The sequence below is a fragment of the Gobius niger genome, assembly GCF_951799975.1.
Source record: "Gobius niger genome assembly, chromosome: 17".
In the NCBI taxonomy this organism is placed as follows: domain Eukaryota; kingdom Metazoa; phylum Chordata; class Actinopteri; order Gobiiformes; family Gobiidae; genus Gobius; species Gobius niger.
Window position 1 is genome coordinate 14908927 of NC_136868.1, and position 26171 is coordinate 14935097.

Below are 26171 nucleotides of genomic sequence, written 5' to 3' on the forward strand. Positions count from 1 at the left end.
GATTTTAGCACCAGGAAATAGCAGGAACCGCGGGGACAAAGGAGGACTTCATTGGTCGGGTGGGTTTCTGAGTGGACTCTTGTGGACCTTGCAGTGAAGGCACGCCTCAGCTATCAGCGCCCTGCCCCAACAAATAAAGATACTGTTGAGCACCAGGGTACAAGGGAGATTAGGACAAAACGATAGTAATTTAACGATGTCACATGATTACTAGGATTAATTACAGTGTCATTGTCCACTATGTTACAGATTTCAATGCTGCGCAATATGAGAAAGACTGAAACTAAACTATTGCAATATTTTACACATTATTACTGATATGACACTACTCAATTGTGTCAAAATAAGACGAATAATTAAATGTTGCATATTTCTAACTTAAATTTCAGTCAGATGAAAGAATTTTGAAATTGAGTAAATTACTAAGGCTTCTGGCAGTGGATATTGTGTCACGGTAACCAACATAAATAGGAATAAAATGGGGTCAAAATAGGCTTTTTCTATTGAAACAACAGACAAAATGATTCTGTCCTAATGGTGATCACTCAAACAGCTTCATTTAACAGGGTTTAGTGTTTATTTGCATTTGGGTGGTAAGGTAGTAAAAACTCTTTACCAGGAAGTGATGGGATTTATGGCTCTTTTCTGGGAGTCGATTCTATGGGATCTGTTCATTTCAAAGAGTCGTTCAAAAGACTGGCTCTTTTTAAGTAGAATTTTAATTACGCCAGCCAGATATCTCACAATATCCATGATGTGAATGATAAAAGGCCTCCTTTTTAAAATTTTTTAAATCACCTAAAATGACAATGCGACTGAAATTTACGTGAACAAAACCTTGCAGCACAACTAATAAAATAAGATTTAGTGGATTGAGCATTGCCCCTCCTGGATCCGCCACCTTAACGTGGTGGATGAGTTTGAGCCCCCGAATGATCCTGGGAGCTCTGTTGTCGGGGGCTTCGTGCCCCTGGTAGGGTCTCCCAGGGCAAACAGGTCCTATAGGTGACGGGTCAGATAAAGAGCGGTTCAGAGGCCCCTCATGAGAGACCAACAGGCCCGGTTACAATCGTGAGGCCGTCCGTCCGTGGACCCACCACCCGCAGGAGGAGCCATAAGGGGCTGGTGCAGTGTGATCACGACCCGGCAACGCACAAGTGGAAGAAAATGGATGGATGGATTGAGCTTTGACTTAAGTGCAAAAAACTTTCACTTGTGTTGCCAGTTCTACTGTTGGGCTGATTATTGTGTTAATTCGGGGGAGTTCTGGGTAAATTCTGGTTCGAACCGTTCACCTTAAAGAGCCACTCAAAACGCAGGAGCTCAGGAGTTAGACTAACCCTCATTTAGCCAAGTTAAGTTTATTGATTTCTAACAAAACAGTCCATTGAACCGTACTGATTAAAAAGCAGTTTATGATATCCATGTTAGCAATGAGTTAATACGGCACTGAAGTTCAACACATCTTGTACGTTATCTAAGGTTTTCAGATGGGAGAACTTTGTCCATAAGTAGCAGAAGGCAGCAGTTTAATTACTGGCTCAAGCTGCCTTTGTTAGAAGATAACAAACAGTGAAGCCTGTAACTGTCCAGACTCCAGACAGCAGATGTTGATCCTTTTGGCCCCGAACAGCCTGATGGTGTGACCGGGGCCTCCTGGTCCTGCATAATTCATGTATGTGAGGAGACTGGAGCTGAGCCAAGAGCAGCTACCGTTACTAAAACAAATAGCTGACTATCACGCGCAGGTAAACAAGCCACTGCCAACAACAAAAGAGGTGATGTTTAGGATGCACAATGAAATCACAGGTATTGGTTATGTCAAAAAAGATGCATCTTATCTCAAAAGGAGGCCTTCTTTCAGATGATTTATGAAGAACACACACTAAAAATAAGTATTAGATGAAATAGATAGCGGCAAGTAACACGTGTCAAAAACGCTACTGAAGTTTGTTGTTAATTTTTCCAAATAAAACCTACTTGGTATTGATTGGTTAATTGTGTGGCTGGAGCATTATGGACTAAAGGTTAAAAATACACCAGGCATTCATGTGAACAGGAAACAGATCATATCTTTATTTTAGTGCTCGTTTTTTGCATATTTACCACAACAGTTTGTGGAGTCATTTCGCTGCATAGCTGGAATTCTTTAACAAAGCAATGTGCAAATGCTACTCCAATAAATATTAACAAAAGGGGCCTGAGGGAACTACAACCACAGCGTTCAGGAGTTCAACCCAAGAGCTTTTAGTGCATTTATGGCTTTGACAAACAAACACTACAGAATCACTGTGGTATAATTACAAAGGCCAGGGATCGGAGTAGCTTCCACTTGAGTTCGCCATGGTTTGTTCTGTAAAAGAGTGTTACGTAGCCTTCTGCAAACATCTATTTCAGCGACTTCACAATGCCTAATGCAACTGGTTAGAGATAGAGATGTGATAATCCAGGACCAAGTTCACAAAAAATGCACTAATTCCTTGTAAAATGCCTTGTAAAACACAAAACTCAAAAGGGCAAAGAAAACAATTGCAATCTTGGTCAAAGTGTTTGAAAAGCAACAGGCACAGAGGAGAAAGAACAGACGTATAGATTTCATGATCATGGTTTCGTTAAGCAGCACGACTCGAGAATGCAATGAACACCAACATCTGTAGACTACCTGGAAGGCAAGAGACGAAGGCTTGTAACTCAAACTGTCGCGTGGCAAAAGCACAATGCAACAATATAGCACACACGAAGCTTTCTTTTCAAAGCCTTTACATTATAGCCTACACTGCTGTGTCTTGTGAGGCGATTTTCAGTATGTTTGCTTGTCTAATGCGATAGGAGATAATGAAACAAATGTAAAATACAGAGGAAAAATCATTGTGAAAAAATAACTGGGGTCAACGCAAAGGTTTAGGTATAGTAGTGCATAGTTGTTTGGGAATGCAGAGGCGAAACTGTTGTGAAACTCTCCATCAGGCATGCAGAAACTTGTGTGGCAGAACCAGACTGACAAGAGGCCAATGAAAGTGGGGTCTAGAGCAGCTGTCAACAACACTGGCTGAGCAAACAACACATAGTATGTACAGGAAGATGTACTCCTGAGGGTTTGGTTGTTGTTGTTGTTTTTTTCAGGATTGTTTTTGTTCACATCAAGAAACCAACGAATTCAACCCATCAACATTAGCCTTAAATTTCATGAAAATCTTCCCTTTAGTTGCCCAGAAATAGACTTGTATCTAACTATGTACAAATGAAACCAACTAAAGCTTAAATCCAGAGTATAAACAAAAAGACAACATGACTCAACGGTTATGCTCAAAGCTATAGCTAGCATAATTTAGGTTTCATCAACATGAAAGAAAGGAAACACCATCCATCTATATCATGATCTAGATATATTTCACAATCATTTAGTTAGAAATAAAGACACTGGCTAATTCTATCCGAAAATAAAAGTTTACATTGAGAGCTATTTGAGAACGTTATTATTTACTTCTTCTTCTTCGCTTTCACTTTTGGCAGCAGTAGAGCTTACCTGTAAACTTCCGGCTTCTCAGGTCCTCGTCAGTCACAAAACCCCCTCGAAGATCAAATATATCACTTAAAATTCTTTACTTCTTGTGTTACTGGCTCGCGTTGACTGTCTCGCCTTTCAGAAGTTTTTTTTTTCCGCAGTTAAATCTTACCGACGACGGGACACGGGGACAGGTGAAGGGGCGGGGCAACCGTGCAGGTAGGTTTCACGACGTCATCACGCAGCATCGTAAACCGGAAGAATTAAAAAGCACGCCCTGGTTTTGGTCATTTGTCCGGGTGTTTATTTGCGTTCGTGTCCAGTTTCTATGAAAACAAATTCTGCGCTTCATTTATGCTTGTGTGGAAGAGAAGTTGAATAGGCCAAAGTCCGGGACCCCTGTAGTGCCCCAGAGGCCCTCCAGTGGCCACTTATAGTTTTGTTTTTGTTTTTTATAGGAAAAAACAATATAGCCACATTACAAGAACGAACAAGGGAAATACATTGGAATACATTCAGCTGAAACAATGATCAAATAAAGAGAAAAAGCAAAGAGAAAAACAAAAATAAAAGAAGAAACAGCTATTTACTTATTCATAATGCTGGGGCAAAATATCATATTGGATCACAATGCTTTTTGCTGCAATAATATCGATACTCTTATCAAATATCTCAATCTGTTTTCCAGTAACACAGTGTCAATTTCGTCTAAAATAAGACTAAAATATTTAGTCTTAATTTTAGTCAAAGTGATTTTTTTGACGACTAAAATTGGACTAAAACTAAATTCAAAGTTTTTGAGACTAAAACTATGACTAAAATTTAAGATATCTTTTTGACTATATCTCAACTAAAATTGAATTACATTTTCGTTGAAAGACTAAAACTAAATTAAAATTTGTTAACACTGAAGTAACAACTGCACAGCACTTTGTTACATTTTGTTACTGCACTTTTCAATCTTACCACTTCAGTAGGCTAAATGTCAAGTGGCATTTGGCCAACAAACCCTGGACATGACTGTTTTGTTTTTTACACATTTTAAGGTAAACATATTACTTATCATAATTACTGTATCGCTCTACTTATTGAAACAGCCCCTAAGCATCGTGACACAAAAGTGTGTTACTTATAGAGTTATTGAAGGATTTAGTCATCTTTATTATAGCCAGACCCAATGTGTTATAATAAACTCCATTTTTTTATATCTATACCTATGCCTATGCCTATACCTAAACCTAAACCTATACCTATACCTATACCTATACCACCTGTACTATATCTGGGCCATAACCTGTATGCCTTTTCTGTAACTTGTGCAATACACTCCCAAGTGGTAAAAGCAGGTATCGTCAGACTCACTGCATTTTGTCCTTTCTCTTTCTATATACATACACACGGGTTAATCTATCTATCTATCTATCTATCTATCTATCTATCTATCTATCTATCAATCATTTCAAACCTTTTACATTTGCATATTTTATTGTGTGTATTTAAAGGAATATTTCAATAATATAGCTTTGGTGCAAGAGTATATACAACACAAGCTGGCATATATAATAGTTTATTAAGATTTATGTAAGTGAAGTAGTATTTTTGTTTTAATGTGAAATATTCTTTACTTGGACTGATTTCTCTCCCGGCAACAAACAAACAAACAAACAAAACACATTTTCAGCAATCCTCAAGTTTTTTATTTGTTTACAAAGTTAAGATTGCATTTTCATAATAGTCCTTCCTTTAATGAGTAGAAAACCTTTTAAAGAATTAGTCGAAAGGCACAAATTTTACAATATATACATTTGGATCTAAATTATAAATATATAGAAAACAAAAGCACAACCCAGAATAAAAGTGCTGAACACAGTTTTCTTTTTTGTTTGTTTTTTTTACAGAAAAAATAGGCTTTGTTGAAAAATACATACAATCAGTAGCATGTTTTTGTTTTGTTTTTTTCTGTTAGCAATAAATTATTTGAACGTGATAACATTTATATAATATGCAAACGGTGAAGAAACAAGATAAATGGTTACAGTTATACACATAGCATTGCAATGAACATCTGAAACACAAGCCGGCAATACTCAATCATAACATGAACAGTAACTCGATTATGCCATTCTTAGTGCAAAATAAAATAAAATATGATAAAAGGCCTAACTACACAAATATAATAATAATAATAATAAACCTCTATAATTCCATAATGCATAAATTTGAGTTTTATAGTAATTCAACCAAGGCATAGTTTTAGACATTGGTCTTGGAATGTGCCCGATGAACAAGTTGAAAACTTACTGGTGGAAATAAAAATGGTTACAAATATTGGACACCGAATCTGCAAATTCTGCGCTCCACAGGGGAACAGGGGAGAGGCCCGGACAGCTCATTGCACGTTTTATACAAACCAGGGCTGAACTGACTAAAAAAAACATGTCAGTTTCGTTAACATGAGTAAAATATAAAATAAAAACGCAAATAAAAAAAAAGCATCCACAGAGAAAAATTTAAAAAGAAACAGCCTTTGCTCTTTGCCCTAAGAAGGCATAAAACATCCACATTTTCACAAAGACGAACCCATCACATCAACACAAATACAGCAAGTCACAGCACAGATTAAGAAACTAATATAGGTTATTTTCACCACTGTTCGTAAGGGAAATCCACCTTTTCTGCCCAACTTTTACACCTGGTTTCTTCCTGAGATCGGCAATGGTCTGTAAGTGTAGGGCCAGGGCGAACTGTCCAATACTTTGGTATATTTTGCAAACGGAAAGAGGCCTTATAGAGCTGTGAGTCGGAGAAAGATTTCATACGAGGAAAGAAACAAAACGAGCTAAATTGTAGACACTGAACAGCAGTACAGAACAGTGCAATCGCATTTGGTGGCAGGTTGTAATAGAATTTGATATAACTATGTATCTTCAAAACTAGAAACTTCCCTGACCATAACATTTGGACTATTTTCATAAGCAGGATAACATATCTGAACTCTAAATATCCCTTAAATAAAATATTATTAAGTTTGATAGCATTGCGCTCTCCCCGTGAAAAACTATACAATTGTAATACATATTTATCTGCTGTTTGTGAAACGGAGGAACTCCACGATGCCCACTGATTGTAAACAGTCCGAGGCATGTTGTGGAAAAACCCAAAGGAATTATTGCTCTTTGAAAGACTAAAACCGGGCCTTTTATCACACAGCTTACACACAAACAATGACTCACAAATTTACTCAAACAGTGGACATGGCTACGATTTGTTTCCGTAATAATTCACGATAAAGTTTTTTTTTTTTTTTTTTTGAAGGGAAAATTTCCTGTAATGGCTGAAATTATTCAAATAGCGACGGAAAAGCACTTCCTGAGAAATCCATAAATCCAACCAGGACTCACATCAATGAAGGTGATGACCACTCAAATACACAAAAATGGTGATATATCTTATGGACACAGTTTTTTCCCATTGGACACAAATGAGCTGTTTTTACAACTTGTGTGCCGAACTGTCGCCTCCGAAATGACAGTGAGAACAAGGTCTCTGCTCCAGATCCTAACAGGCTTAATGTACAAGGCTGAGAGGAGGTATCTCACACCCAGCATAGTGTAACACACGTCAGAGAGGGCTAAAACATCTAATACAAATATAATTTAAATCAAAACCATTGCTCCAAGTACAAATCTATACAATAGGCTACATGGATTTCAAAGACTGCATTAATAGATTTTTCCAAAGGCACTGTCAGCAACAGCAGACTGCTCTTCCTCCCTTTTCCTCACACTAGTGTTCATACAAGCAGGGAGACACACAAGGACAAGCAACACAAGACGTGGAAGCTGAGGCATTTCATGGCTAAATAACTTTTTTTCACAACTCCTGCCTTCCAGTTCAACCCTCGTTGTCTATAAAATTAATACACATTGAGCATTGCATACAAAAAATGACGAGGCGAGCTGTAAAGCGAAGTAACAGTAAAGCAAAAAAGTCTAAAGACGTGGTTTCTGCTGGCATCTTCACCTTTGCACCAGCAGAGGGAGCTCTACACCTCCTAAGATGACGGATTTGTTTCGGACAGCTCCTCTTTTTTGTTTTTTATTTGATTCGATACAGTCACCTCATGTGTTTTGAACAGCTGCCTTTCTCTGTGGAGGACACACTTTGGTGTTTTAACGCGGACGAGGGAGAGTGTGGGGGCAGTGACGTGACTAGGCCCTGAGGGGGGGAGCGGTGTGGACAGCAGCAAACGACAACAACAGACTCACGGATTCAGGGGGTTCAGGGAGCACCCAGACCACTCTGTTAGTCCCATGTGATTATGTGGAAGCCTGGCACTGAAAAAGTCCACCGTGTATGTTTGATGTGTGATTTTAGTATCAGACTGCTACATAATGAAGTAGAAATGACACAAAGAAGTCTGAAAACTTGATGAATCCCCTGTAAATGTCAAAATAGAATATGCTAAACGTCCACACTCTTTAACATCTTAGGTTTGAGGTCGGTACCGGATCACAGACTTGCGGTCCGGCCCGTCCTGTAGCATGCCTTTGAGAGCCTCGTGGGCATCCAGGGTGCCGGAACCGCACGAGCCGTTGGTCAGAGCGAGGGGTTCGACTTGGGGGAGGAGATACTGAGATGAGAAAGGCGAGTCGGAGAAGAGGGAGGTGGAGGAAGAGGGGCTGAACATGGGCTGCTGCGACGAGGGGGGGGGCAGGAGAGTCGAGGTGGACAGGAGGCCATGGGAGACGTGGTTGTTCGAGACGGAGGAGGAAGAGGAGGAGGTAGAAGACGAGGGGCTGGCTTTCTGCGCGTGGCTCTGCGCGGGCAACGACATGAACAGATCTAACAAGTCCTGGGGGTTATTGGCCAAAAAGCTGTGGTTTGGCAGCAGGCCCGACTGGGTGCTCTGCTGGGCGCTTTGAGAGATCAGTGACTCCAGATCGAAGTCGTCTTTAAAATCCGTGTGATTGCTCAGGCCGTTGACGAGGCCCAGCCTGCCGTTGTTGGCTGAGGTGTCTGGGGAGGGGGAGGGAGAGTTCACGGTCAAGTCCAAGATCTCCTCGAGGGGATCTTTGGAAGACACTTTAGCGGTGTTCTGGTGGAGTGGCAGGGAGGTGGTCTTTAGCTGAGGGAAGCTATTAGTAAAAGATTGTGGATAAAATGTGTACTGTAAACTGGAGTTCATAGGGCTGGGCATAGATTTGGACATGGGGATTTTGTTGCTGCCGTTGTTTGGGCTGTTACTGGACCAGCCGTTGAGGGTTTGGGTCCTGGGCTGGGTTTGACCTCTTTGTAAAGTCAAAAGGCTGATCGTCTGATTGGGCTGCGTGGGTAACGTCTGACTGCGCTGCAACGGGGGTACGCCATGTGCCTGTGTCCGCTGTAAGGGGTTGAGTTTCTGTTTGAGGAGTTGGTTCTGGGCCAGGGCGATGGACTGGTTGAGGAGGGGCTTGTTGCTGTAGAGATTTGCGAGCAGGTGCTTGCTGTCCTGCTCCATCTTCCTCATGCGCTCCTCGGCCTGACGCTGCTCCATGGCCTGCTGCTCCTTCTCTTTCCGCCGACGCTTCACCTGCTCGTCCATCAGCAGCAGCTCGTCACGCACTCGGGACACGCAGTTCTCTGGGATCTTAATGCCTGGAACACAAATACGACAGGGATATTTATTTATTTATCTAATCTCTCAAAAAACTCACTCTTATCTCATGTGGCAAGTCCCATCCATAAAGATATTTGGTCTCAATCTTGTAGATAAACGTCTCTTTGAAAGACAATATTGAGTCATACTGTGTTCTCTCGCAGAGGGGGAAAAAACACAAGCTAATAATAAAAAGTAATAGTAATAATTTGTTACTTTATAAAATCATTATCCTGTTCATGCAACACTGACAATCCATTGGGATAATGGATGCATGAGGTTTAATTATGACAAGTGAATATCAGTATTTTGAAAATGAGTATGGATAAAAGAAATGTAATGTGTAATTAATTTTCCATGTGGAGTTTTGTGAATTTCTTTTTTGAAATGATTACATTAGAGTCTTGAATAAAGGTAAGCTTGTCAAACAAACATGATGAAATTATCACAAATACATTCAGTATAAACTTTGGAATGAAATCCCAAATGTGGAAATGTACACACTTTTGAATTTTAGATAATGATTTATAAAAACTGTTGTTGGGAAAGTGAATGTGTGGCGAGTGAAAGAACAATGGTTCACTGTCGTGCTTGGAAAAGCTTGTCAAGTAAGAGCGAGCGTAGCACTGACCGACTTGTTTGTTGTGCTGCTTAGTTTTAAGGCGGACAATCTGCAGGATGCTGGAGTTGGTGATGTCAGAAACCACGTCGGACACTCGTTTCCAGACTCTGAGCAGAGCGCCGCACAACATGTGGTACTGCCTGAGCCGCATGCCCTGCAGACACTCAAGGCCCTCGTCGACCTTCTTACATTTCCCATTCCTGTTGAAAATAGAACAAGTCAAAAACTGAACAAACACTGAACAGTATATTACACCCTTTTAACCAGTGTGTCTTTTACTCTTCAGTCAGGTGTGTCTTAACTGACTGATATTATCCTCTAATTGAAGACTTTGCCATTACAATGTGCCCTGACCACACATTTAAACCACAAACAGTGATATTATCCACACAATGTCATTTCAACACGGTGCCGCTTAATCTTTTCAACAAGAATGTGATCAGTTAAATGAGCTTGACAAACACTGTGCCGCACAATACCATCCATGCATTTCGTAATATGACTCTTGCAGTGTAGTTCTTAAAACAATAAGCCTGTTAGTCAATTGTTCTGTGTGGAACATAAGCAGGCCATTTCATCACGACTTGTTCTCAGGTGATCAGTAAATCCGCAGAGAACGGCGCTTGACCTCATATTACTTTTACCGAGGCCGACAGAGCACCAGTGTGATTGGATGAAGTAAGCCATTAATCCTGTTGTGGAGTTTTCTTACCAGATGGCATGGCTGCACTTCTTGAACGAGAAAACAAACTGTTTCTCCCAGTGGTCCTTGGCTTCGTCCGCGCTCACCTGAGGAAAAAAAGAAAATTTAGTCAATCAGCAAAGTCCTATTGTTTTGAACACATACTGCACTTTTTCTCATGCAAGTTCAGTTCTTTAAGTGTTCATACCCACAAGGGGGCAGCAGACTCTACAAAATACAATACTAGTCCCTATGCAATGTCAAATAAGCCTCCAATAATTAGGATGGTAACTGCCAGATGAATAATGCAAGATGAAAGAAGATCATTCAGAGGCCTGGTTTTGGCATTACCTTTCGATAACGCATTTGCAAGTTGTCCAGGTTTTCAGGGTGCGTCTGTTTGCCAATGTTGGGCTTGAACAAGATGAAGTTTTTGCCTCGTCCTTGTTCAGCGAGCAGCACAGACAAAGTGTTCCCACGTGGCTGTAAGAAAACAGTAATAAAAACGTTCTTATTAAGAAATGTAAAAATGTTCCGAAAGTGGGAAAGAAGTACTGAGCTGAGGTCATTATGTTCTCAATATATTATCAGAAAACACAAATAAACACTGTGTTCAAATATCATTTAATCAATTAAATTATGAAACTAGATTTGAAATGTTTTGCTGTTTAAGTTATAACAAGCAAATACTATTATGGGATGTTTGCATGTTTATTCAGTGACAGGGAACTCCTGCCATATACAGTATTAAAGGAATAGGCCACCGTTTTTATATACTAAGATATGTTCTTACCTCACTTTAGTCGAGTTAATATATCCCCGTCTGGTCATTGTCCGCGCGCTCTGTCACGCAAACGGAGCACATACGCAGCCTCTCCCATATGTGACATAGCTCCGAAAAAGCTCACGATAGAAGCTACCAAGCTCTTCCACGTGTTCCCTATTTAAATAAAGTTACGTGAAGTGTTTTCATGCGAAGTATATTTACACAGAAATGTAACGTGTCGATTTTATAAGCAAATAAAAAGGGGGACTATATTGTGAGGCGTAATGATACGAGGAGCACAGCGTCCGCGTAGTAACTCCTAAAGACTTCCCCCGCTCACTTCCGTCAATAACCTTTAGGAGTTACTGCGCGGACGTTTTACTCCTCGTATCATTACGCCTCACAATATAGTCCCCCTTTTTATTTGCTTATAAAATCGACACGTTACATTTCTGTGTAAATATACTTCGCATGAAAACACTTCACGTAACTTTATTTAAATAGGGAACACGTGGAAGAGCTTGGTAGCTTCTATCGTGAGCTTTTTCGGAGCTATGTCACATATGGGAGAGGCTGCGTATGTGCTCCGTTTGCGTGACAGAGCGCGCGGACAATGACCAGACGGGGATATATTAACTCGACTAAAGTGAGGTAAGAACATATCTTAGTATATAAAAACGGTGGCCTATTCCTTTAAAAGGTCAGAGAGTTTAGAGCAGCACATACTGTACTGAGCTCCACGGTTCGTTGCTTTTTATATCTTACTTTGATAGACAGGTAGAACCCTTCATCAGGGCTGCTGAGGTTCAGAGACCTGTTGTAGGCCTCCTCCCAGGGCATTCCTCTGTCCACACTGATCTAAAGGGGCAAAGATATTCAGCACATTAGGTTTCAGGGATAGATGACGACAGTGACTGGAAACAAGACTTCAGAACTACAGCAATTCGAAGTTAAATTAGGACAGAGGCATTGAGAAAAACATAGTGATTCATCCTTACAAAACCATGGTCCTGCACTTGCCAAACTGGTTCTTTGCTAACTGCATATGGTACGCTTGCCAAGCTGCAAATGTCAAATGCAGGCTAGCCTGCAGCTGACAGACAAAAGCAGGAGATAGCAGTAATTATCCTGTTCCCACCTTCCAATAGTGTCTCCAGCAGCAGAGCAGCCCTGGGCTAAGCCTGTGTGATCACAGTCGGCTGCTATGAAAGTGACATCAATCATGAGGCTGGGTTACCTCTGGGAGTACAGCATTTATCAGATAGCACGGCAAACGGAGTGCACTTCCATAAATGTAGAGAAATGCCTTATGTAACTGAGAGATGACTATTAGTACAGTATAAAGTGGCACCGCTGGAAATACAGATGAAGTTTAAGACTTGCTTTAGTCTTCCATAGCTCCTGGATTAGACCCAAAAGTATGCACAGTAAAAACCTGGGACCAACTAAATATTTGGGATTTCACCCAGGGCAAGTCAAAAACTACTGCCGCCCTGCAAACTGCGTACAGGCGAACTAAAAACCAAACCTGTTCTTAATGTATATGTTTATTTGTTGCTGTTGTTGACAAACACAAACCCTAAGACTGCTGCGTGTAATAACTTCAATCATTCAAATACAAAGATACACACCAGTGTTAATGGGAAGGTCCACAAAGAGCTGGACATTTAGGGAGTACCAACTCTTGCTAAATATGTGGAAATGGGTCACCGGGAGCTGCACTGCGGTCAGGATGCCCTCGCAGCAGTGACAGGATGGGTCATTAAAGGATATCAAACCTCACCTCAATTTAAACATGGGACTGTCAAATGTTAGTCCCGGTTAAGGCTAGTTTAGCATGTAGCTCTTGTCCTGGTTTAGTTTGACTTTTGTATGTTCCTTTATTAGTTTTGTTTACTGTTCACGAGTGCTGTACAATATATCGCCAGCTGATGAAGCATCCATATCACAAGAAGCAACAATACATAGGTCCTCCATCTGAATGAGATTTACACATTTGCAAAAGCGCATGTTGACTTAAAGATGTGATAAAGATGGTTTTCCTAATTTCAATAGTCCAATTTTAGCCTTGCATTGGTTCTGATTTAGCATTTTTAAGTCTTGTTGTGGCACAATTTCAGGAAAAAGCCCTAGTGCCCACCTGTGTTCGAACACTTACCCTGTAAAGAACAACTTGTCCATCTTGAGGGTTCCCGGCAGTCAAGAAATTCTCCTGTTTCTCCTCATAGATCTCATCATTACCCGGAGCAAGGTCTGTCAAAACACAAAAATAATTAATCAAATATAGAAATGACTGAGCTTTTCAGACATATTTTAAGGCAACTAGCAGTTAATAATGATGCTTCGTGACAGATTCGGTCTGAGTAATGTAACAGCAGGCAAAGGTCAACGCAATTCATGTGTTTTAGAGTTTGAAACCATGGGGCTGAAGTCACGTACCTAGGATTCCCATGTCGTACTTCCCCTCCTTCTTGTCCTTCTCAATCAAGTAGTCAAAGTTGTCCGTGAAGTACTGGAAGAGATAGTTTTGTTTGTGGACCTCCAGGCCAAGAATGCGGTTTAGGAACTTGGTTATGGTGCAATCTGGGGCAAAAATAAAAATGAAACAGAATTAGCTCATAGCTTAACACAACGCATCCAACGTAGGAGTCATGCTCTTCAATTTAATGTGGAAATTTCAGCAGAAGAGCAAGGGCCTTTCAATGGGTTTCAAGTGATGTAAAATTAGGGCAGATGGGATTCACTTAAAGGTCATAACCATGGCAACAGTCATCAACATAATGAGGAGTAAAGAAAGGTTTAAACATGCAATAATATACACACTTTGTTTAATACGAGTGAAAGTGGCTTGTACAAATTAACAAATCAGCTCAGTTCTTCTTTTTTCGGATGAGAACTATGTGCAAACAAAGCTCAGGCTGAAGTAAACTGTGCTTCAGAACATAGAAGTCACGCTGTTATCTATCCGAACGCTCACTCCAACGGCTTCCTGGACCTGCTTGAATTGAACTTTATGTCGCTTTACAAATGAATAGTGAAGCCAGTCCCTGTTTCATGGCATTTTTATAATTTCTGTGGCTTCTCTGTCATTATATTATTATAAGATGATGTTTAGTGGTTATTGGATGTGTGTATCCGATCCCACAAAAAGCTGAAACTTACTCTCTTACCTCCCGCCCTTAACCAAGAACATTTTCTCCAGTTCAGCTTTACCCATATCGAAAAGGCCTCATTTATAAGCTGAGCTAATTTTTCCTTGCAATGTTGCCGCATTGTCACATATTCACATTTTGTCACTTTTCATTTGCTCTTTCATATTTCTGTCACTTTTTCATCACATTTTTGTCAGTTCTTTGGCACGTTATTGTTATTCTTAGTCGCTCTTTTGTTGCGTTTTCGTCCTCGTTTTCGTCTCATTTTTGAAGCTATTTTGACAGCTTATAGATTTGGGTGAAACCAAACTTAATCAAATGCGCTCGGTTCAGGTGGGGGTTAAGAGGTTAACTGAGTATGAATTAGCATTTAGCTCAGTGGCCACTTGTATCTTTAAATAGCAAAATCTTTAAATGTCTGTACATTCATTCATTTCTAACTAGGCATTGACGTCACCTAAATGTGGCCGATGGGTCGACAACAGCTGAAAACATCTGGATCTTCCATAATTTGCAATGTTTGATGGGTAAAGGCTAAAGTCTAAAGGTAATAGGAAAAAATACTTACTAAACTTACTAAATATACTTACTAAACAGGCAAAGTTTCCCAGACTAGGCGCTTGCTAACTGTCTGCATACGCTAGAACGCCATTTCTCCTTTTCTTTCTATGCTGTTTGCCTCCCAAGCAAGTATTTCCATGTTTTTTTGTTACTACCACAAACTGCTTAGTTTCTTGTCACAAAAACTCTGTACCTTTTTCAGTGTTGATGCCAAAGCGAGGCTCTCTGCAGAAGATGCCCACGTCCATCAGCCCCAGCTTCATGTCTACAATAAAAAGTACTCCAGTTATTCCCAGTGGCTGAGGTGTTGACAGACAAAAGCAAAGTTAAAACGTACCTCTGAAGAACATAGGGTCGCCCCCGGGGTAGTCTTTGGGAGGGGGCACTTTGTTCTCTATGTAGCCAAGTATTGCTTTGGTGATTTTGTCGAGGGCCTTGGTACCATACTGCAACAAGAGTGATGTTGAGTTAAAATGATGAGTTAATCATATTTAATATTGAAATGAATTATCAATATTTCTACCTTGTTCTCAAAGTTGTATTTGCTCAGATCTCTGGATTCAGTGGCTCTTCTGTCCCCGTGAGTCAAAGCACCCTGAAGGATAACAATAAAACACAGTGATGAGATAACACCTAAAGACCACCAAAGAACATTTATTCAATCTAAGTTGACACTGACAGAAAAGAAAAGAGTCTCTAGGGTCTTACTGTAGATAAATTCTGCTAACCCTGTAGCTTTTTAGACCTCCACAAACATGTTCTATGATGCATGTAATTTCAGTCTCGTCTCAAATGTTAATGCAATAAAATGTGCACTGCAAATTGAATCTTAAATTTTAAATATGTTAAAATTATGTGTTTTCCTCCCCCTACAATGTCCTAGTATGTAGAATGAGCCCAAACCTATACACCACAACTGCCTCTAAAATCTTGCACTGTCACACAAATATAGAAGGTGCAGTTACACATATGACCTGAGGAGGCAGTAGTGAGTATAAAATGGCTAACTTGCATCTAACCCCTATAATATTATCCACTACAGCCCCTTTTTTTTTGTATTTTTTAATCATTTGGGGGACAAATAGACCTCTTAGAAACAGAGAAATAGATCTCCTGATCTAAACCAGTCCAAACCTGATCTAAACCAGTCCAAACATGATCTAAACTAGTCCAAACCTAATTTAAACCAGCCCAAATCTGATCTAAAACAGTCCAAACCAGGCGTAAACCAGTCCAAACCAGGTCTAAAACAGTCCAAACCAGGCGTAAACAAGTTCAAACCTGATCTAAACCAGTCCAAACCATGTCTAAACCAGTCCAAATCTGATCTAAACCAGTCCGAGCCTGGAATAAACCAGTCCAAACCAGTCCAGATCTGGTCTAAACTAGTTGAAACCAGGTATACATCAGTCCAAACCAGCACAAACCAGTCCAATCCCAATGTAAACTAGTCCAAACTGGATATTTCGAGTATTACACACTTGAACTGAATGGTAGAGACAGGCAGAATTAGAAACGGCACATGTAATAAATTGACTGGTTTAATAAAGAAACATTCAGTAAAGATCCAATAAAGTGTGCTCTACCAAACGGATGCGCAGATTATTAAAGGGTTAAAACAAATATTGCAAATCTAATCAGAACCGCAATACTCGCAATTACATTTTTGTCAAAAAATATTGCTAAAGGCAGTTGGCGAGAAACTATAGTAAACTGTGGAGGGCATTCAGAGGAGATTACCAATCAATCGTAATTACTGTATGTCTTGCCAACTCCACTCAGCGAATCAACATTCTCATTATTCTACTGTAATTGAATGCACTGTAAACAGAAAAACAAAATTGACCATCCCGAAATTTTACAAAAGCACCAAAACTAAAGGGGGAACTGGAGCATAACTGGACTGCCATTCAATCTGCTGTGACCAAACGTCTGTGCATGTGCGGATTGTGCGCTTGTACTGGGCTGAAGCAGTCAGACATGACCTATTCTCGACGTGGATTTACCGAACAGCACTGGCAAAGGAGCAAACGACTTCCAAGAACCACCGTCCCCCTGTGCACTCTGTCTGTTTCCCCCCAAATTGTCATGCTGTGTCGCTATAGTAATAAATGGCCGCACGTGTTGTGGCGAATTGATAGATGGAAAATAGCTTTATCCAGACTAAGATCAGCCTTTTTTTTTTTTACATTTTCTCCTCAAGGGAACAATGACAATGCGAATACAACAGTAAAAAAGCCTGTGTGTAACAGAAAACAGGAAGCGCACAGGGTGAATAATACAAAATTAGCGAGAAAAGCATTGAATAGGCACTTTATACTGAGCCTCTCTATTGACTGTGAGGCAATCCCCCCCCCCCCCCCCCAGCTCTCAACAAGAACAAGAATATCCCCAGAGACACAGATGTGACTGAATATAAAGCTAAAGAAAGTAGGACACATGAAAAATAAACAAATATATATACAGGGCGGTGATGCTTACCAAACTCTCTAATCTTTTAGCTACAATGGAGGCAAAGCGTCTCTCCCCGGCCAGCTCCGAGATGAGGAAGATGTACTCGGGCGCCGTTACCTGGTTCGACCGGTGTGTGCGACCTGGAGACAAGAGGAGGAAAAGTGGAGTGAAAAATCTGTGAATAAAAAGTATTTATCTGGCACAAGCTCAAAAGGCACCGTGAATGCAAAAGTACCTTTGGACGAACCATCTACCCATAGAAATAGGTTTAGTTTAACTGTATCCAAAGACTGAACTAGACCTGAGAATACATTTACTACTGCACAAAATTATGAAGAAAAGAAATGTGTGTGCATTTCTTCTTAAAGCAGAACTAAGTAACTCATGCCCCTAGAGGCCATAAGCATCACTGCAGGTGTCATAGCATGCTACGGTTTTTTACTCATTAATTGTCCATGAGAGTAAATACTACGCTGACAGAAAAGACACAGGGAGAGAGGGACATTGTACATCCAATTACACGTGGGAGGTATTACTTTTTTCACTCAAACTTGGCTGTAAACACTGTTGAAGTGGCGCTAGCCCTCAGTTAGCTTCTTCTTCATGATTCTATTAGGCAGGGACAGTTGCAATTGTGGTTTTCTGGCCAGAGACACCAAGAGGAGATGAAAGACCACCCAATCATCCCATTAACACTTGTATAACCCCCAGAGGTGCACATTTTTGAAGCCTGGTGGACAATTATGAAGGGTACTTGGCTGTTTCATCTCCAGAACATAAAAACTACTGGTTTTGCTCAACAAATGTGTATTTTATAGAATTTATTAAAACATGTATTCTGTTTTTGTGTGTTCTACATAATGAATAAAGCTTTTTTTTTTAGGTATCAGTATCATAAACCAAAACATACCAAGTCCTATCAACAATACAAATAAAAATAGTTATAAATATGAAACTATTGGAGTGCAAGAGAATATCACAGAACAGCACCTAGACATGGAAGTTTTTTTTTTGTCAAAGAACTATTGACCAAAACAAGGGTTCATCCTCACACAAAGACACCATTGTGGACATAAGACTTAATAGTGCGTGTTTGGAAAAGGCGCGCCCAGTCACAGAGGTATGCACAGGTAAGCCACAGGAAGCCCCACAAAAGACTCAGTTCATGCGCTGAGATGGCTGCAGGATGTTTCTCAAATTGCATCGACAGCGCTGCTAGAATTAAACAATAGCGTTCAGTCTGCGGGGTCACATGTCTGGAGCGGAATAGCTGGATAAACACATTTGCATTCATAGTAAGGATAATAAGGGCCTTTCATATAAACGCACCGAACTGCTGAATTGCCCTGTCTGCGCTCCACGGCAGCTCCAGCGTCATGTGCACTCTTCGCCGCTGGTTTTTCACTCGCTTATCGGCTTGGAGGGAAATCCCAGAGCTGGCTGCTTCAGATATAATAGCCACCAACTACACAGAGGAGAGAAACGAGGTTAGTGTTACAGGTGGAGACTGCAGACGTAAATGTCCTTTGGAGACTAGCCGACGTAACAGGATACAGCAACCAGAGACGTACTAGCATTACATAATCACACACCGCATACTATACTTGTAAGTTTATTGGAATGAATAGACTTGCAATTCAATGGTTAGCCCCTCACTGTTTTGCTTAAATGTGATTTGTTGATAGGATACTTGCACTTAAGGGCAATAGATCAGGCACAAACTGACCTTCTCTCCACCCATGAAGCGGTCCTTCTCTTTAATGTTTATGTGGTCGATGGTTAGACCCTGCTCAGCTCGGGACTCGTAGCGCACGGTGCCGTCTGCCCGCCGCACCACACGACCCTTTCTACCAGTCATCTATAAACGAAAAAATAAGATGTTTACGTCTAAAACGATTGGAACGGAAACAGAAGCGTCGCTTTTACGTACCTCTGAGACTTTCTCTGGTCCTCCGAACTTATCAATGAGCTCGTCCAACGTGTTAAGAGGTAGTTCCTTACCAAGCTCGGCGATTTTGGTGAGAAGACTCTGCTTCATTTCCTCTATTCTTGCTGTAGAAACAACGGGGCAGCATGTACCATTAGACCAAAGGAAAAAAAGTTGTGATTTTGTGCAAAAATAGTAGCGATGGGCAATACTGACCCACCTCTAAAGCTACACATGAAAGCAATACAAGATTTCTATAAATAAAGCCTGTTTAAGACTTGCAGAGCAGGTTCATCCTCGCTTTGATTTACGTTTGCCTTCAAATAATAGTCTTGTGTTGTCCTGTTACATCTTCCTCTTCAAGTTTTCATCAAAAAATGCATTGTTCAACATGTCTGTCGAATGCTTTGCAAACCTCTTACCCCGGAGTCTACAGGCTAAAAAAAGCTACTGACAGTAACAGGTCCCATTAGACAGTGAAGTGCCAGTGACACTTGATAGAAAGGGGGGCCTTGTGTTACCTGTCTGGCAGCTGGTGTGGTTCACAAAGATGACATCGTCGTTTTCCAGAGAGTCCGGGGAGGAGTTGGAGTCTGTGTCGATGCCTCCGTCAGAGTCACTGCTGCTGTCGTCGCTGATGTTGATCACACCTCCGCTGTCCACGTTCAGTTTGGCCACTTTAGTCTGCCGGCCGCGGGGCTTACCTGGACAATGACAAAGATCGTATTGTGGCAAACCTTTCGAAAAAAACACCTGTCAAACACAATATACACGGACAGCTGACTTACGTTTTCTCTTGTTCCCTGGAGGCTTCTCTCTTCTCTGCTTCTCGGATGGAAAATGTTTGGTGACGAGGGACTGAAACACCCCCCTGCAGGATAAAAATAGCTCTAAGTAAACCCTTTGAATCTGGCATAAATACTGAGGGCAAACAAATTCACAGTGCTGATGCTATTCCTCAGTTTAAAGGAAAGTTATTTTATGTGATAAGAGACCTTTTCATGCCAAATCTCTACTCACTCTGCAGCAGAAACGAATCTGTCGAGATGGCCGTCGTTCTCATCCAGGACTTCTCTCGTTCGAGACTCTCCAGTCGACTGTAGACCGATAACTAAGCTCTAAACAGAACAAAACAGTGGCCTGAGTTTATTTCTAAAATTGCACAGACCAAACCTAAAGATTACTGTGTTAAACAGACCTTTCCAGCATGCAGCTCTTTCTGCGCGAGCTCCACCAGACAGCGGACCTTGGCGGCGATGCAGAGGTATTTGAAGAAGCGCTGGTGAGACGACCAGAACTGTCCCCACAGAGACTTCCTGCTGACCAGTCCCAGCTCATCGGCCGCAAGCATGAACACCTTCAGCGCCTCTGCCCACTGAACAGATAGACATGTGTTACTGCAACTGTTCATGTTGTATGATCTGCAGATTCTGGTGTTTTGAGGTCACACGCACCAGTTTGGCAGCTTTGTTATAGACCACTTTAAAGTCGTCATCCAGTGCGATCTCTTCAATGCGGAAGGACACTCCAGCGAAGCTCAGCTGACGCGCAATGTACATCCCACTGACTTTCATGTCCATGGCAACAATCTCCATGGCACCCACGCCTCTGTTAACAAATGACAGTTTCATTATTAAAGACATATGTGGTTTCAACTCAAAACTAGGGATGCACCAATTGGTATTGGATATATAATAAATAAATAAATATTCGATACTGAACCGATACCAGTTTTTGATCTCATCGCTTTAAAAACACTAATTTTACCAACTAGATCTAAGTGAATTTTGAAGCTAAGAACCAGGAGAATTCAATCGCTAAGTCAGTTTTAACCTGCGCAAATGTATTTTTTATTGCTGTGCAAAATGCTACAGCTAGCGACAGCATGCTAATGCTAGCGAAAGAACCAGTCAAGGCTGGGCCAGAAACTACGATAAAAATACCTAAAGTCGCCTAATGAAAAAAGTCGGCCACTAGTGGAGCAGCCAAGAGTTTGTATTTTAGTTTATGAAATGCTGTTAAAGAATAACTGATAATATATTAATTATGCACAAGTGTGCATAATGATCAGATGACTTTATGTGACTTTTATCGATGTAAACTAAGCTGTTATATTATATTACACTAGCCTTCTATATACCCCAAAAAGTACAAATTCCAGTGATCCTTGTTAAATGTTTTTTCCATTAATTTATTAGTAGATCAAATTGATCATTGATCTGTAACGTCATGACAAGAAAAGATCAGACTTAATTGATCTTAAAACGCCGAAAAGACACTTTTAAAAAAGTCTCTTGGTATCGGTTAATATCGGTAGATACTCCAAACCTCAGTATCGGAAGCAATCTCTACTCAAACCCTCACTATAGAGTAAACATCACACACAAAACTACCTTAAATTCACACAAACCTCTTCTCGATGGCGTGCAGGAAGTCTTCAAACGTCCTGAACGGAGTGCCCTCCCCCCAGATTCCCAGGCGGCTCATGTAGATCATATTCTTTGGCTCAGAGGCACCTGAGACACACACAAGCATGGATTGATTTCTTGCATTGAACTGTTTAGTCTGTTCATGTACAGAAGGTGACTCGTACATGAACAACAAGTGTTTGAGTCTGTACCTGTGGCACTGGCGTACACCACTCTGGCCCGTGGCAGCTTGTTCTGCAGGTCCAGCACTGCTTTGCCCATCTTTGTGGATGTGGCATTCTTGGCTTTGTGGCATTCATCGAAAATAATCTGTAGAAAGCGCTGGTCAAGGAACAACATGACACTGTGATCAGACATAAACAGTATGATACTTGTGAACTGGGTCGACAGATAAGGATACAACTCCATCAAAGTCAGGCTTGCACCAGTCCAGGATTTGTTTGATTCTGGTCCGGTGCTGCCCTCCCGCCTGGCTTTCTCCTATCAGCGCAGAGTAGGTCGCAAACAGGACTCCTTCTGAGGTAGCTGTGTCTCCATACTTAATCTGTAGAAAAATATCACATTATATGGGTTCAGAAGATACTTATTCAATTCAATTCTTTCAGACACATGCTATATTCAATTTTTTAGCTATATTGATGATATTGAACTCACCTTGTTTAAGGCATGCACAGGAATATATGGTGCGTTAATATCTTTGAGATCTCTCTCTGCATCGAATTTCAGGTCATTGGATATACTGAACCTAAGGGCAGGAAGAGCTCACTCAGTTACTTCACAATATTTACGCCAGAGCAACGCATTGTATCAACTGTTGGGAGTCGCGTCTAAATGTTTTGAGTGTCTCTTACCACAGTGATTTCTTCCGTCCCTTAAGGTAGTTTTCGAGGATGATACCGGCCACAGTGCGTCCCTTTCCAACTCCTGCTCCGTCCCCGATCAGGAATCCCGCCCTCTGGTTGTTCTGCAGGATCACTTCATGTTGCTGTAACACGAAAAATCATAGTCAGCCTTTCCTCATAGCTTGCTCTCTCTACAGGTGAGTGAGTGTAGAGTTTACCTGGCAGGCGTAGATGACTGCCTCAAGCTGCAGCGCTGATAGCATGCCACTGTTGATGGTGGGTTCGGGAATGGACAGAGTGTACGTGATGTCGGGTGGAGGGACACTGGACAATGTGTTGGTCTCCACCACAATGTCAGGATGGGAAATTCCAATAGTGGCTGCAAAAAGGAACATTGTGAGTCATTTTACATTCAGAGTTAAAGAATGGCCTTGAAAAAGCATTCAGCCGCACGTCTCTTGGACCTACATTTAGAGGGTTTGTACTCAGCGTAAGTGTCCACATGTCCCAGCTCCTCTGCCTCTTCTTCCTCTGCATCTTCTTCTTCCTCTGCAGGTGCTTCAGTTTTAGGAGGCTGTAACGCATACATGTGTCATCTACAACAAGCGAGCGCTGAGACAAATCAGTTTCATAATGTTAACCCTAGGGAAAGGTTGTTCAAGTCGTCATCTGTACTGGTTGCTAAAAACATAATGAGCCAACCTGCAATCAGTGTAAAACGTTTTAAAGACGTTTTAATGCCAAACCACTTTTTGTATGCCGCAAAAACAATACATTTCTTAACATTTGCAAACATTCCATTCAACAGAGGAATAAGTGGAACATAAATAACGTCTGCAGTGAAAATAGTCGAGCAAAGTAATTATTTTTGAAGATTGAATGCCTTTTGGAATCCAAATAAATGCTTTTCATGACTAAAACAACCCTCCTCTACGATGGAAAACACCTGCACAACTAAGATTCTACACAAAGGTGATCGGTTAATGTAATATATGTATCCCAACAAAACATAATCAAATAAATGAGCAGCAGTTGCAGCTTTAGAAAATGAAACTGCTGATTTTTTTAAGCAAATGGAAAGTACTGTATGACCAGGAGCGTTCTATCACAAAATGATTTGCAGTGAGCCCACCCGATGTAACGCGCAGAAATACTTTCATCATCTGCTGTAATGCTGTTTTTGCTAAAGTCGGTCACAATATTACAGTGGTAAGTACTGTTTTCATATAAAGCTCTGTTAAAATGAGAGCTCTAGTCTGACTATTATGTTTCAATTGAAAACAGAGGCTAATTTAAGTCTGTACAGTCTGTATTGTAAATTGTTTTTTGCCTTAATGAGATGATCTTTTCATGGCAAAGAAATGCAACCTAGAACTGTATGATTTTATGTGCGTCCTCAGTCATCAGACCTACATCAATCATCAATAGACCACAAATCTCATTGCGTCAGTAGATAGGATTATGAATGAATGTCTGTGTCAGTGAAGCAGCACTATCCCATTGCTGGACTCCACAGCTACACAGAGCTCTGTACAGACGTCACTCACATTACCCCACAAAAGGCAATAGCTCAAAAACCCTCGCTCTCTCTCATCTTAAAACGATAAGGTTGCAAACGTGCCCTATGTCTGACTTTGTGTCCTCTTCTGCACACAGGAGAACCTAGTCCCCCCCCAAAAAAATCTACACTGAGCATTTATACCTGTATTCTGACCCCAAGTCAGCATCATTATAACATTAAATTGGATGTGTTTTTATGCTACCTGAAATCCTCCCAAAGGTGGGGTGCTGATAATAGCTGTTATATCATCCAAACTGGACAAGCCATGAAACTTGCTGCTCCCCTTCAGCTGCCAATGGAAAATAAACACGCACATGAACACAAGGCAACATGCAATACACAGAAACACAAAAGCAAATTAAAGTGAAATGATTTATCGTCTAAACACGTGTGAACACGGCATGACGCGGCACATGGTGGAGCAGTGAAATGTTTGTCATGTGGTGGTGAAATGTCAGCGACAACAAAGGGGCAGATAAAGCTGTGTGTGTGTGTGTGTGTGTGTGTGTCTGGGAAACATAATGGATGAAATAAAGGCCAAATGAAAAGGAAAACATTTTGAAGAGTTTCAGAGCGCAGTCGGATAGATGTGTATCTTGTTCACAGAGGCCTCTGCCGCTCTGAGCAGACCAGAGACTCTTTTATAATGCTTAGAATGGGCACTAAACAATTTTGTGTTGCTGATTTCCCAGATAAGAAATGTAGTTTGGCCGTAGGGCTGCAAGATTCGACAATTATTGACGTAATATGTAAAACCTGACTGAATGGAGTCTTACTGTGTATAAAATCTGCAAACCATGTCGTTTACACAATTTTTTCTATCAGCTCTTTATGATTTTTATGTTTCTCTCAAAGGTTAACGCTCCTGAACAGAGCTACGTGCACTCTGAATGACTCATTTCAAACATAAATCACAATGATATATTTTAGTGAATCGTGCTCTGGACTCACCTCGAGCTGGCTCTGTGCTGGTGTGCTGTTGGTGGTAGTTGTGGTGCTAGTGTTGACGTCCCATAAAGTGGGCACCGTCTCCAGGTTGTCTGTGCTGATGAAGGGCTGGGCATCAGCATACTCGGACAACGAGTCGGCCGGAGAGGAGAACAAGGAGTTTGTGGAGAGATCATCAATGCAGGACAGGTCCTAAGAAAAACAGAGAGAAGGGGCCGTTAGTTATGAAGTTTGCACAGATACAGAAAAGAATAGGTCAGTGCTGGGACAGTGTCAGCAGCAGAGAAACACCGGTTTAGGTAAAAAGACACTCAACTCAAATGTGCCACGGCTTAAACGTTGGAACGCTTTGTCAGCACACATAGAAAACAAAAATGTTAACAGCTTGTGCCATGCCAAAAGCAGCAGGCATTTTTTTTTTTTTTTTTAATCTGTGTAACCTAGAGTTCACTGGGATCAGAACAAACAGTCTCTTTATTCTGACGCTGGTTCCAAAACATCTGAATAAAACCATTCATCCACAACCGATGTCAGCCAACACTGTTTTTTTTTTTTTTTTTGAGGGGGGGGGGGGGGGGGGGGGGGGGGGGGGGTAACCTGAGAGTTCTGAGGGGTTTCCACAAATGTAAAGGAGCAGCCGTAACACAGAGAACGCCATTTGCGTGGTGGCTGCCTTCCAGTAGTACCTCTATTCATATCCTCTGTAGCATTTAGCATGTCCGGTTCTTTAACTAGCCTCTCACAGCTGCCCCCTGCCCCCAGAGACACGTAAACAAATGAATGTGGGCGATATTAACAGAGGGGAGGGGGCTTAGGCAACATGTGTGTTTGTCCTCACTGTGTACACGGACTATATTTATTCTGTTTGGGACGAGTGCAGAGGTTCCCACAGCCCTCTGTTCCAGCTAATCTTCATAGAGAGAGAGATATAAGAGAAATAACACGGGACGGTTTCAAACTTTTAGATCACACGCTTCAAGGAAAAAGGCAAGAGATCAAACCCTTGAGCCAACATTAAAGCAACTTGAATTACAGTGAGCTCTGATAGGTTTCAGTGACAGTGAACCACCGTAGATCAAAGCAG

General features: G+C 41.2%; 1 protein-coding gene across 4 annotated transcripts in view; it reads right to left on the reverse strand.

The window, feature by feature from the left end:
- Nucleotides 1-5239: 5239 nt before the first annotated feature.
- The window catches only part of sbno2b (strawberry notch homolog 2b), a 58562-nt gene continuing 37630 nt past the window's right edge, over nt 5240-26171 (reverse strand). For 3 of the 4 annotated variants that reach the window (XM_079574659.1, XM_079574661.1, XM_079574662.1), the window contains 28 exons: nt 25091-25279; nt 24342-24428; nt 23047-23152; nt 22797-22957; nt 22588-22721; nt 22391-22481; nt 22137-22280; nt 21928-22045; nt 21718-21823; nt 20762-20915; nt 20506-20682; nt 20328-20425; nt 20096-20178; nt 19829-20011; nt 19311-19432; nt 19107-19238; nt 18710-18845; nt 17408-17520; nt 15450-15521; nt 15264-15372; nt 15120-15191; nt 13653-13796; nt 13372-13466; nt 11979-12071; nt 10799-10930; nt 10478-10554; nt 9775-9965; nt 5240-9142 (listed from right to left, as the gene is read on the reverse strand). In XM_079574659.1, the coding sequence (XP_079430785.1) occupies nt 7995-9142; nt 9775-9965; nt 10478-10554; nt 10799-10930; nt 11979-12071; nt 13372-13466; nt 13653-13796; nt 15120-15191; nt 15264-15372; nt 15450-15521; nt 17408-17520; nt 18710-18845; nt 19107-19238; nt 19311-19432; nt 19829-20011; nt 20096-20178; nt 20328-20425; nt 20506-20682; nt 20762-20915; nt 21718-21823; nt 21928-22045; nt 22137-22280; nt 22391-22481; nt 22588-22721; nt 22797-22957; nt 23047-23152; nt 24342-24428; nt 25091-25279 (4467 nt within the window). In that variant the 3' untranslated portion in view covers nt 5240-7994. The remainder of the gene's footprint in view (nt 9143-9774; nt 9966-10477; nt 10555-10798; nt 10931-11978; nt 12072-13371; nt 13467-13652; nt 13797-15119; nt 15192-15263; nt 15373-15449; nt 15522-17407; nt 17521-18709; nt 18846-19106; nt 19239-19310; nt 19433-19828; nt 20012-20095; nt 20179-20327; nt 20426-20505; nt 20683-20761; nt 20916-21717; nt 21824-21927; nt 22046-22136; nt 22281-22390; nt 22482-22587; nt 22722-22796; nt 22958-23046; nt 23153-24341; nt 24429-25090; nt 25280-26171) is intronic. The other variant, XM_079574660.1, reaches the window with a different exon arrangement.